General features: G+C 36.1%; 1 protein-coding gene across 1 annotated transcript; it reads right to left on the bottom strand.

Moving 5' to 3' along the window:
- Positions 1 to 286: 286 nt before the first annotated feature.
- On the bottom strand, positions 287 to 3,620 carry LOC147406146 (glycosyltransferase BC10-like). Its single transcript, XM_086432759.1, has 2 exons — positions 2,932 to 3,620; positions 287 to 1,098 (listed from the first exon to the last, which is right to left on the bottom strand). The coding sequence occupies exons 1-2, from the start codon at positions 3,481 to 3,483 to the stop codon at positions 451 to 453; spliced, it is 1,200 nt and encodes a 399-aa protein (XP_086288885.1). The 5' UTR covers positions 3,484 to 3,620; the 3' UTR covers positions 287 to 450.
- Between the last annotated feature and the right edge of the window lie 9,494 nt (positions 3,621 to 13,114).

The following is a 13,114-nucleotide window of genomic DNA, read 5'->3' as shown; positions in this document are numbered from 1 at the left end:
TTTAGGGGTGAGAATGTCGGTAATAATAAGAGAATAAAATTTGAAGTTGGGAAAGTCATTCTCCCAGGGATGGGGGTGCGAAAACATTTTCCTACAAAGGAGAAGAATCGCTTTATCTGGAATTCGTTTTCTAGCCAAAATGTTCAATCAAACGCCTGAAAATCACAATTTCCAAGAAAAATCTTTTTGTACCCATTTTCTATATGCAATCATGCCAACCCGAGGTCCCAAACCACCAACTCACAAATTACAATCTATTTTCTTCATAGAAACTTAGGGGTGTCCGTTGAGCCAACTCAATGTGAACGAGTGTGCGTGTGTTATGTAGGGAATATGCCCCTCTGAAATCATGAATGAATCATATTAATTACAAGGAGATACACACAACCACACGGAATTCTTCGACTTGAGATTATAAAAAAATAAATAAACAAAAGGCTAAAATCGATTCTAAGGATTAAAACCCAACAACAATGGAGCTATCCGCAATAGTTGCTCTAGAGTGTTGGGTAAAAATTTCCTAGCGAAAAGAAAACATATTGTGGTGGTAGCATTGCCATTATATGTACAATTAGAGCCATATCGTATATTATTCAGAAACTCATCAGTAATATCAACCCATCCAAATTTCCTAGGGTGTGGACCACCCCTTGACCAATCAACCCATGTAACGCTCCTATTCGAATTCAGCTCAGGGGAGATCATGTTAATAAGCGTCGGAAAATAATGTTCGTCCATGTAACATGGAGGTTTGCAATAATCTTGAAAGACTGGGAAATATTTGCTGTCCGATATTATTTCCAAGGCAAGCTTGCGGTGGACCTCGAACCATTGTGACCCTTTGCGCCAGTCCGATATAGTTATTATGGGCCACATTTGTTTGTTGTATCGGCCACGGCCCACCTTCCTTGGGTCATCGAATGAGCCTAAGAAGCTTTGGTTGGAATTGATGAGGTAGTTGTAGACTGTGGTGAAGTTGAATAGAGGAATGCAACTTTCCGAGAGTAAAACAAATCTTTCGTTCGAGAAATCGAGGAGAGAATTGGCTAAAAGGCGTCTTTCTGCATCGATCATTGATGCACTTCCCCATTCTACAGGCTGCATAAAAAATGAATAAGTTGATTTTCATCATCCATAATTACTATTGGAGCTCGATAATTGGGACTTGTTAGACCCATTGATCATGTGGAACCCATTCGTCATAGTCATCCATTCTAATAGGATTAACTAACTTTATTGAAATAATGGAAATTATTTGGTTCATAATTGTTTCATTTCTCTTTTCACGAATTTAGTTTGAAAAGTTATCTTTTGAAAATTGGAAATTTCTAGCTTGAGATGGGCAAAAGGCACAAGTTCAATTTCTAAGGATCAGTTTGCGTTTTCTAGGGATCCTGTGGTTAAAATCTCTAGGAATATTCTCCATCTCAGCTGTAAATATGATGTTGTCATTTGAGGCTAGCGAGCTACACGAAAACAGTGCTACAAAGGATCCGCTTCCCAAATGAATAGGTAAAAAGAGAAATACAAGTTTTCTAAGGATCAATTTTCCTTGAAAATCCTTAGAAAAATTAAAAGAAAATAATGTTAATTATGAGAAGGTTAATTTCTAGAATCAAATAAATTTATCGACATCAATAATCTATTCTGAGGTGCATAATAATTATTGGTTTGGAATTTTCTACTCAACCATGTTTCAAATTAATGACTTAGGCCCTCCTTGGTACACAACAAATCATTTGCAAATGCAATTGATTTGCTATGAGAATGTTTGTGATGAAAATTTACTATTGCTTGGCAGCCATCGGGAAATTTCTTGCGATATTATTTTTTTATGTTTGGTTGATAATCTAATATTTGAAATGCAAAATAAGTTTTAAAGTGATTTATTGTTGAGATAAAATGTGAAAATAACTTTAACTTCTTTGATCTCATCAAAGAAATTATTTAAATTACAAAAGTATCCTCAATACTTGCTACATTAAAATACATATGATTTTACAAAAAATATCCCTATAACTACATATTGCAATTACAAAATATCTATCATTAAAAAAGCTATTCAAGCTACAAAAACACTTTCAATACTTGCTACACTAACATGTATATGAATTTACAAAATTTCCCCCATGACGAGGGATATTTTTGTAAAAACATTGATGACGGGTACTTTTGTAATTTTCATATACAAGTAAATCTATCTTTGATGAGATTTATTTTTTAAAATTTACATGCATGTTATTGTAACAAGTACTGATGATTACTTTTGTAATTTTAAAATTTCTTTGATGAGAGATATTTTTTTAATTTCAATATGTAAATGAATGTATCTTTGATGAGGGTATTTTTTAAAATTTATGTGTATATTGCAATAACATTTTAAAATGGAGGGTACTTTTGTAATTTCATTTTTTTTTTTTTTGTATGGGATATTTTAGTAATTTTGACATACATAGGCTCAAGTCGAATAATTTTGCAAATGATTTGCAATATTTTTGTGCCTCAAATCATTTGTGCTGAAATTTCTCTTTAAGAATTTAGGTGTTATATGCAAATCATTTGCACTGTGTAACCAAGCACCCATATTTGCAAATAATTTGCAGCATACTACGCTAAAGAGAAACATATATGGGAAAGCTGGATTTGAGCCCATAACCACAAAGTTGAGTCTAAGCCCTAAAAAAATTTACATTGTTTTTTTATTCTATCATAATTTATCTCCACTCAAAAGACTTTTTTCTAATAGGAAAATTCTGGCATCCAACGTTTGAGGTGGGAAGATATTCCTTGGGGATACTTCATTTATTCTGATCCCTAGGAAATCAAATTTTCTTAGAAAAATCCTTCAAAAAAATGGCCCATCAGATACAACGGGTCAGATCAATGATACATATAAAGTGATGAAATTAACAAACTAAGCAAGAAACTCACCTTGCTTGGGATCCTTCGACCATAAAAAATGGAATTTTCAGTTAAAGTCTCATTGAAAGAAGGATGAGGATGCACGTAAATTGAATAAAGCTCTTCATAACCTTTGAAGAACTTCTCCCATAGAGGAGCCAATGGCAATGGTCCTTTTGTTAAGAACATGAATGCAACCTTAGGGACATGCTTATAAGGGAAACCTTCAATCTTTGGAGACATAGATGCCCTCCAAAACAACTCAAAGTCATCCATATTGTGCATCAAAGATGGATGATATTCTTTAAATGCTATTCTACTACTTCCATTTGATGGAAAAGATAATGATGAAGATGGTGACAGCGGCACTAGTCGTGGTGGTGGTGGTGATTGTGGCAGTGAGGGAGTTGTAAATGTTGTTGTGGTTTGTAAACTAAAATAGAAATTTTTGAGATAGAAACTAGATATGATTCCAAGGGTTAAACCAATAATGAAGAAAAGTAAATGGATGACAAAGTTTAGTTGTAAATGGGTATTGAAGAGCTTGGCAATGGAGGGAAGTGAATGTTGTTCTTTCTTCATTTTCTACGTAGTTAGAGAGAAGAAGAAAGATGAAAGCTGTTCAAAGAGTAGTTGAACTTGAAAGAGTCTAAATAGTTTGAAACTTAATTTGAAAGGAGAAGCTAGAGAGAGGACACGAGATCATTGCTTTAGTTACTAAAGCCACATGAAAAGGCTTATAACGTAAGTTAAGAAAGTTTGCATGTGCTCGGGTGGACTTTTTTTCCACAAATTATGGATAGATGTACATTTATATATATACTTTTTTTTTTTTTTGGGTTCTATATGCGAGATGATTTCATCCCAAACGCACATATGTTGTATCGAGATACACATCAACTAATTAGACCTACAAACCTTAAAAAAAAAAGGATATTTATAGAAGGGGCCCTACCTAGCTATAATGGTTTTGGTCAATGATCAAACCCCATAACCATCTTTGGGGAATATGGATGGCGACTGAACGCTGAAGGTCAAAAGAAATTAATGAGATATAATAAAAGATTGAAGGAATTCAAAGGAAATCCGAAAAGGTCATACAAAAATCCCAAGAGATCCATACTTAATTGCTAAAAAGTACCAACATGACATTTCATGATTAGGGATGTAAATAATGAGAGAACTTATTCAATGTCAAACCCTTTCCTTACAAACATAGTAAGATTTTGAACTTTACTAAGGGACCTTTTGCTTAGATAGATTATCACATCAGAAATCCATAACCACAGCCCTCTAAGTTTCATCCCTAAATTCAAATCCCCCCCTCCCCTCCACCTTAAAAAAGTAAAAATAAATAAATAAATAAATAAATTCTTTTGAACTAGATCTAAGGTCTTGAAAATGAAAGGCTATCGAACTTCCACATAACTCCAAACTTAAAAGGGAATTTCAATGGCCGAAAAGAAAAATTAAAATTTTTTTCCTTCAAATGCATAGAATAGCATCAGATCATGTTTCTGCATGTCAAGAGGTGAGCCCAAGAACTCTTAATTACATCCTTACTTAGTAAGGCAAGGGCACTCTCATTCATTTCTCTTTATGAAGGTTTAAATATTACATAACTCATTCTCTGATTGGAACTTCAAAGTTCTTTGGCAAGCAATCCTTTGCTTAAGACTTCAAGGAGATTGCAAAAATTCTTAACCTAATAGTTTTGAAAAATATAGGTTTCCTCCCCAAATATTTAGTGTTATCCAAGAAGTACAATAATAATAATAATAAGTATTGTCACAAACTATTGGATCGAGGTCTAAAATCAATTAGTGGTATACAAGGAGTAGGGTTGCAACCTGGGTGGGTTGAAGGGTAAACCCAAGCTCAACCCAAGTAGTAGAACCTTCAACCCGACCATTGGGCCTCTAAGCTCACAACCCGAGCTTGGTCTTGTAAAATGGGGTTGAGTCTAAGTTAGGTAATTTTGGTCTGTTTTGTCGAATTGGGTGAGTTGGGCTCGTTGTATAACACTAATTTCGTTTTGAGTAGCAAATAAATTTTATATTAAAAAAATAGTACAACAACAAAAACTGAACTACTAGTAAATAAAATTACAAACCACCTTCAAATCCATCATTGAGAGAATATTTAGACAAACCATACTAAATGAAAGTTCACATTAATATTTACTAATTGTCGACAAGTCATAATAATGAGATGGAATAAAAAAATTAAATAAAAAGTCTATAACTAATATAGAAATATATAGCATCGGGTTCAGATTGACTCGGGTTGCTTGTACCCTCAACCAGAGTTCAACCCCAATTGAAATAGGGTTGAGATATTCTAACCCAGGCTCATCGCATCTTCTACATAATTCGGCCCAGGCTCTCTCATCAGTCATGTTGAGCCCGGGTTGAGTTTGGATCAGCCCGCCCAAGTCGCAGCCTTAATAAGAAGTCTTGGATGTGAAGTTGACATAACACATTTTTCGAAAAATCTTTCCTTCCCCAGTTGTGTTATAATTTGTTGAGTTCATATCATCTAGTTTATTATAGGTTTATTATAGGTTGATAAGATACTTGTCTACTGACTAGATCCATACACTAAGAGAGAGGGCATACGATTTGGTACAATTTGATTTTCACAAAAGAGAAGCCTCCATTCCCCATGTGTGGTCTTTGAAAGTGATATGGATTTATCAATAGGTAATGATTGAAGGCAAATGTATGAGAGATTCACCCAACAAAGCTAAAACTTTGTGGATTTATTTACAGACTTAATTTTCAAAGCATTATCAACAAAAACCACCTTCAGCATAGGAATGTAAGGGTTCTCATCAGGAGGAGCGATAGAGGAGAAGGGGGTAGTCTGATTGGTTTCAATCATTTTGCCATGTTTAGACTATGTTTCCAACTGCTTGTTTAACTCAGGCATCTTTTCGTACATCCATGCAAAAACATCCATATTTATCTTAATAGAAACATCAATTCTTCCCATGGTTTCAAAACTTGTCCGAGACCAAGATGTATTATCCGAGTTGTCTCAGTATTAGGCATAAATGAGATGGATGCACAAGTCAATTTTTACAACAAGATTTAATACCCCACGTTTTTTTCCAAATTTTTGGACTAGACATCTCAAACGTATTAGAAAACTTGTTCGAGACGACTCAATATCTGGCATGGATGAGAGACTAGAGGTGAAACCGAGTTTTAAAACCATGATTCTTCCATCTCTTCATTAGACAACCTTGCTTTTATGAAGGTAGGGCATTCGTTCCCACTATTTTCTAGATTAATCATTTCTAATTTTTAAACCTCCTTTGTCATCTCCTCTTCGAATTGAGACACTGCATTGGTTACGATTTCTACCAAAGCTGCATACTCTTGGGCGTCAACCATGCCCAACCTTTCGGGGGGGAGCGGGAGAACTTCTTCGTTCTCCTAGGTAACTGTGGTAATCGGTACATCAAGACCCACGTAGGCCCGGATCCAGGTGGGATCCAACTTAAGTGCTCTTGAAACTCGTGGCAGAATAGGATCTTGACCAGTTTTTTACTTTGCCAATTAAAGTAGAGAAGGCCCATGTAGGTGCGGATCCAGGTGGCATCGACATTAGTGCTTTTATTACTTATGTTAGAGTTGGGCCCCGACCAGCTTCTTACTTTGTCAATTAAGGTAAAAAAGGCCCACGTAGGCCCAGATTCATGTGGGATCCCTCTCCAGTGCTAATTCCTACGCATAAATTAATAGCAATCAACAAATATTATTTATTGATAATACCTTTTCAGATTACATGCATTCCACGATCTAGATAGCTCTTGATCGGACATCATTATCAAGTAATAGATTTGACCTACCTTTGCTACTCTATATGGCCATTTCCAGTTAGCGCCCAACTTGCCACTATTTTGCTCTTCAGTATTCTGGAATACCCTACACAACATTAAATCTCCTTCGTTAAGTTGCCTTTGGCAGATTTTCTTGTTGAAGTAGCTTTGCAACTTCTTGTGATAATGCTCTAGCATTGCCAATGTTGCCTCTCACTTCTCTTCCAACAAATCCAGTTCCACAATCCTCTATTTGTAGTTCTAGTCGATCTGTACTATCCTGGATCTTACCGTAGGGAAGCTATTTTCTGTAGGGATCACTACCTCTATGCCATAGGGCATGGAGAATGATGATATCCCTGTGGAGGTTCTGGTAGTTGTTCGGTATGCCCATAACACACTATATAAGACTGTTGTCTATCTTCCTTTCACTTCTCCCAACCTCTTCTTTAGAGTGTTTATTAGCACCTTATTGGTAACTTCAGCTTGTCCGTTGCCCTATGAGTATTGCGGCGTGGAAAATAATTGTATTATCCTGTGCTCTTTGCAAAAATCTCTGATCTGGTCATCCATAAATTGTCTCTAATTATCTAAGACTATTGTGTGTGGCAAGCCGAATCTGCAGATGATGTTCTCCTATAAGAACTTCTAGACTTTCTGCTGGCGTATTTTGACCAGAGGGAGTGCTTTCGCCCACTTGGTGAAATAATCTATCACCACTAGCAGGAAAGTCAGAGTACCTGGTGCCCTAGGCAGTGGGCTTATTAAATTAATTCCCCGTTGTGCAAACAGCCAAGGGCTAAAGAGCTGACAAGGGAATTAATCTGCATTACCGACTACCGAATTATCTTTTTGTGTCTTTGGCAACTGTCACAGTACTTGACGTGTAGTGCTGCGTCTTTCTATAGGTAAGGTCAAAAATACCCTTGAGAGAGTACTTTATGGGCCAATGACTTCGCCCCCCCGAGTGGTTTCCACAATCCCCTTCATGGATCTTGCTCAACACATTCTTTACCTCCTTTGGTGCTAAGCAACACATGAGTGGCCCTCCAACATACTTCCTATACAAAATTCCGTTTAGGAAAGTGTACTCCTTTACTTTGCTCTTGACTCATTTGGCTTCCTTGGGATCACTGGGCAGCTCCCCTCACTATAGGAAGGTTAGGATTGGGTTCATCTACTCTTGGTCTCTTATCACTGCGACCACGCTGATCGATTCCGATTCGTCTATCGTAGGACGCTCCTAGTAACCTAGTGGCAATTTTCTCTTGTCCCACCCTGCTAGCATCAAGGCTATGTAGGCTAAGGCATCCGCATGCCTGTTGTCTGTTCGAGGTATGTGCTCTACTTTGATCTCTTCGACTCGAAGCATGGCAAACTTGATTTTCTCCAAGTAAAGTTACATTCTGGGTTCTCGTGCTTCGAACGTTCCGTTGACGTGATTGACTACTAACTGTGAGTCACTATAGACTGTAGCCTAAATTACCCCCAAACCTGCTCAATAATTGAGGTCGAGTAGCATTGCCTCATATTCCGCTTAATTGTTCGACGCCCTAAATCCCAGTCTAATCGTCTTTTCTATCCTGAATCCATCTGGAGTAATTAACACCATTCCTGTAATGTTTAAAAAAAAAATGTTGACTAAGTCAACTAAAGTTGACTCAAGTCAAGTCAACTATGGTTGACTCGAGTCAAGTCAAGTCAATTATTGTTGACTAGTCAAACAACTTTGACTAAGTCAAATTGACTAAGATATTTTAAGAAATTCTAAAAGAATTAGAATTTTGTAATATCTAGATATTTAAAATATCTTGATATTTTTAAAAAAAATATCAAATAAAGATATTAGCTGATTTTTTTAGTTGTTTCATTTTCTTTACACAAAGAAAGAAGAGAAAAGAAAGAAAGAAGAAGAGAGAAGAAAGAAAGAGAGAGAAAGAAAGAAGAAAGGAAAAGAAATAAGGTAGGCCCTTGCAACTATTTATAATAGTTTTAGCAAAAATATATATGTATAATGCTGATTTTATAGTTGTAAAAATTGGATTTGTTTTGTTTTTAAAAATAATTTTGATTTAGAAATTTTAAAGTTAAAATTGTTTTGTAAATTTTTTTAACAACATGCATATTATTTATACATATTTATATTAGTGTTTTTATGATTTTAAAGCATGCTAGTATTTGGTATTTTCTTTAAAGGAATTCTTACATGTTTGTGATTGATTTATACATGTTTTATACGTAATATACATGCTAAAAATAAAATACAGCAACTATGAAAGTTGCTGTTATTTTTGTATTAAATTGACACCATGATTGTTGGATAGAATAAAAAAAAATGGTTGCTTTATACGTACGTTATACGTGTTTATACGTACGTTATACGTATTTATACGTATTAAATATAAATACAGCAACTATAAAAGTTGCTGTTTTTATATAATATATTACTATGTTTACTTTAGTTTCATGCTAAAAAAATATTTGTTAATTTATACGTATTTTATAAGTACTTAATACGTATTTTATACGTATTTTGTACTTGTCAAAAAGAAAATACAGCAACTATATAAGTTGCTATTTTTTTTTTACACAATACATATTTTGTTCACATTTTTGTAAATATACATGATTTTTGAATAAGTTAAACTGGTGGACAGTTTACTTTAATCATTTTAGTGATGGATTTCCAAGAAATGTTTCTAATTAAAAATTGGGTAGAAAAGTAATTTATTAAAATAAATATGAGAACGAGTTCTCAATTGAATGTCGTGCTTTTAAAATATCCAGTTAGTGAGATGCTTCGGCGTATGCCGTATAAGACACGAAAAGGAGAGAAAATATGAAGTGATGCTTCAGTCATAGACTGTGTAAGACACGAATGAGTGAAATGCTTCGACTAAGGGTCGTGTAAGACACGAAAGAAAGAAAAAGAAAAGAGAGATAAGACTGTACATTTAAGAGTGGACTGGGTATTTAAAACACGTGTATGTTTTATTTTTCATTACGTTTTGAAAAGAAAATAAATACTTATATGTAGTATTTTAGTGATTTATTAAAGAGATTGTGAAAACCTATAAAGAATAACATGTTGTGATATTTCCGGAATGACGTGTTATTCTAGGATAACAGTTGCGTTGTTTGAGTTCTTATGTATTATGGGATGCATAAGAACACAACATCACAACAGGAATCCGGGAGTTTCTTTTCTATCTTTAATAGAGAACAAGATGTAGATAGTTGTATGATTGATAGAGAATATCGAGGATCACATGCACGCCAGATTGGCATAGATGAAGATGGCTAGTTAATGATCATTAATAGTTTAGAGTAGTCAAGAAAGAATGACCTACTTGATTTGGCCCGTTTCTTAAGGCCTTGGTCAACGGCCAACCTGAGCCGGAAAACAGTTACCCAAATTATGGCAGAGGCTGGCCATAGAATCAGGAACTAACGGTGGGTTCCACACTGGTGAAGTATAGGAATAATCGTATTTTGACTGAGATGTTCACATCAGTCGTGACCCTCAACTCTCTATTATAGTACTCTATTATTTGATGTTATATTATGAACAATTGTTTTCTTCAGATTTTTAAGTGTTTTAATTTCCTACTAAGTTTTATGACATCGGTGTTCAATTATTTTTAATTGTGTTGAATATCAAATATGTATGATTTATGAATTCTTAGAATGTTTAAACTGCATATAGGATGCTGTTATTTAGAATTGTAAGATTCCCCTATTGGGTAACTCCCCTGTTACTCACCCCTACGACATCACAAATTTCAGGCGCACCTGATTTAGGTGATCCTTCCGAGGAGACTCAGTGCCAGGGCCTTATAGATGATCAGTCCAAGCTTCCAGGAGTGGAGCATGGGTATTACTAGTAATAAGTCTTAAACTAGAGTTAGGTTTAAGTCTTTAGCTATCGTTTTTGGTTATGTAATTATGAACACCATAGTATGACATTACTGTTTATTATATATATGTCAAGTGTTTCTGATGTTTGAGGATACGTGTTTGTTCTGTTGAGCAATGATCAGGTATGACATATAGTTATATTATTTGTCATTTAAGTTTATGTATTGATTATCATGACATGGGTTTTATATCATGCCTCGGAATTCAACTTGGGAATCATGGGGATTCGGGTTGAATTTTTGGGGCGTGACAATTCCTATCCTTGACCCTTTCAGGTTCGACGATCTATCCATGTAAACTTTCTACCTAGGATTGTTGTGTGCTTCTTGCCCTTCTTCAATATATTCCAATTCTTCTACTAATAGATTTGTCTTTTCCTCTACCGAGAAATCTACTACTGCTTGGTCTTTCAGTGAAACTCTAGACTTATACTCGAGTCCAAACTCCGTTAGCTGTACAACTCATTTTGCCATTCTGCCCGATCCCTCCGTCTTTCTTAAGATAAACTTCAAAGGGTACTCTGCAATGACCTGTACTCGGTGCGCCTGAAAATACAGTCATAGGCATAACGTTGTGTAGACTAGTGCTAACCCCATTTTCTTAAGCCTAGAGTAACATGTTTCTACATTAGGAAAGGTTTTGCTCAAGAAGTAGACGGGTTGTTCTGCTGCTATTCCAACTCTGACCAAGACTGAATTGAGTGGGTATTCTGAAATGGCTAAGTACAACCCCAATTCTTTTCCCACCTCTGGCTTGGAGAGGATAGGGGGGTTTGCTTAGGTACTTCTTCAGTTCTACGAAGGCTTGCTTACATTTTTCCGTCCACTTGAACCCGGTACTTTTTCGTAACAATTGGTACAATGGTCTGCATTTATCCGAAGACCTGGATATGAACCAATTGAGGGTTGTTACTCTTCTCGTCAATTTCTAAACTTGTTTCTACGTTTTTGAGGAGGGTATCTCTAGCTGTGCTTTGATCTGATCTGGGTTGGCTTCTATACCTCTCTTTGTAACCAAGTAGCCTAAAAACTTCCCTAAAGTTAATGCGATAGCGCACTTCTCCGGATTGAGCTTCATCCCAACTTTTCTTACTTGAGAAAAAACTTCTTCTAGATCAGCAGCATAGTCTTCTTTCCTCTTACTTTTCTCCAGTAGATCATCGATGTAGACATCTGCAGTTTTTCCTAACAGATCCCTAAAGAGTTCTGTTACTAGCCTTTGATAGGTAGCCTTTGCATTCTTCACCCAAAAGGAATAACTCTATAGCAATAGAGCCCATGCTCAGTAATGAAGGTTGCCTTCTCTTGATTTGTCGGACTGAGCTGTATCTGATTGTAGCAAGAATAGCCATCCACGAAAGACAATCTCTCGTGGTCCGACGTCGCATCTACCAACTGATTTATCTTTAGCATAAGAAAACTATCATTGGGACATGCCTTGCTCAAGTTTGTAAAGTCAATACAAACTCTAACTTTCCCATTCTTTTTTGGTACTACCACGATATTTGCTATCCATTCAGGAAACTGCACCTCCTTGATGAAGCTTGCTCTGATTAGCCAGTTTACCTCTTCGTTCACTGCTTCTTTGAACCGATGTGCTAATCTCCTTGGCTTCTATTATACTAGTTTGTAAGTTGATTCCACATTCAAGTGGTGGTAGATCACCTCTGGGCTGATTCTTAACATCTCTTTTATGGATTAAGCAAAGATGTCCCGATTCCTCTTTAGAAAAATTTTCAGTCTTTTCAATTCCTCTTATACCAGTTTTACACCTATTCCTATCTGTCTGCCTCCTCCCATGTCCACCATCTAGACACTCTTTAGGCACGGGGGTTCTCCAAACTCACTTTCCCTCCCACTGCAATTGCTATTGTTGGCCCTTAGTTTCGAGGGGCTCTTCCCTACCTAGTATGCATATTTGGGCTACTATTTGATCACCTCGCACGTCCCATATCCCTTGCAACGTTGGGAACTGCAAAACCTGATATACTCTTTCAAGTTGATCCCATTAATCTATTGAGTTGGGTTCCAAGTCAGTGTACCAATCGAACGCATTTCAATAAAGGAAGCGAACAAATTGTTTCACCATAAAGTCGTTGAAAATACCAACATTGTTGCAAGTTTCGACGAAATGGGCAATGTGTTATTTTGAGTTGTCTTTTCCCTTGAACCATTGGAATTTTGACAGTTGAGATCTTGTCAGAAGATGTATTTGTTCAATGCATTGAGTATAGGGTTTGGATTAGACCAATAAGGATTGTGGCATGCCCCCATACTGAGCGCAAATGATGACAGTGATCATTGCTTGCAGTTGTTGAACAAAAAACGAGGGGAAAAATCCTTGTGGTTGGTTTCACGTAGCATTTTGTGAGCCAGAATAGATTCTTTGTGGCTCTTCTTTGTGCAGAGGTATGTACGTTTTGGGCATGAATCTTGGAGGATGTGAGGGTCCAACACTTGATTTATTCTT

Source organism: Akebia trifoliata, chromosome 3 (genome assembly GCF_017979445.1).
Source record: "Akebia trifoliata isolate Shusen 1 chromosome 3, ASM1797944v1, whole genome shotgun sequence".
NCBI lineage: Eukaryota > Viridiplantae > Streptophyta > Magnoliopsida > Ranunculales > Lardizabalaceae > Akebia > Akebia trifoliata.
The sequence above is the reverse complement of the archived record's forward strand: the minus strand, read 5'-3'. Positions and strand labels throughout refer to the sequence as shown.

What these genes read in the sequence shown, in the direction of transcription:
- LOC147406146 (XM_086432759.1), bottom strand. Translation starts at nt 3,483, where the DNA reads ATGAAGAAAGAACAACATTCACTTCCCTCCATTGCCAAGCTCTTCAAT. An exon ending in GTCGAAGGATCCCAAGCAAG is followed by an intron (nt 1,099 to 2,931) that starts GTGAGTTTCTTG and finishes TTTTTTATGCAG; the next exon opens with CCTGTAGAATGGGGAAGTGC.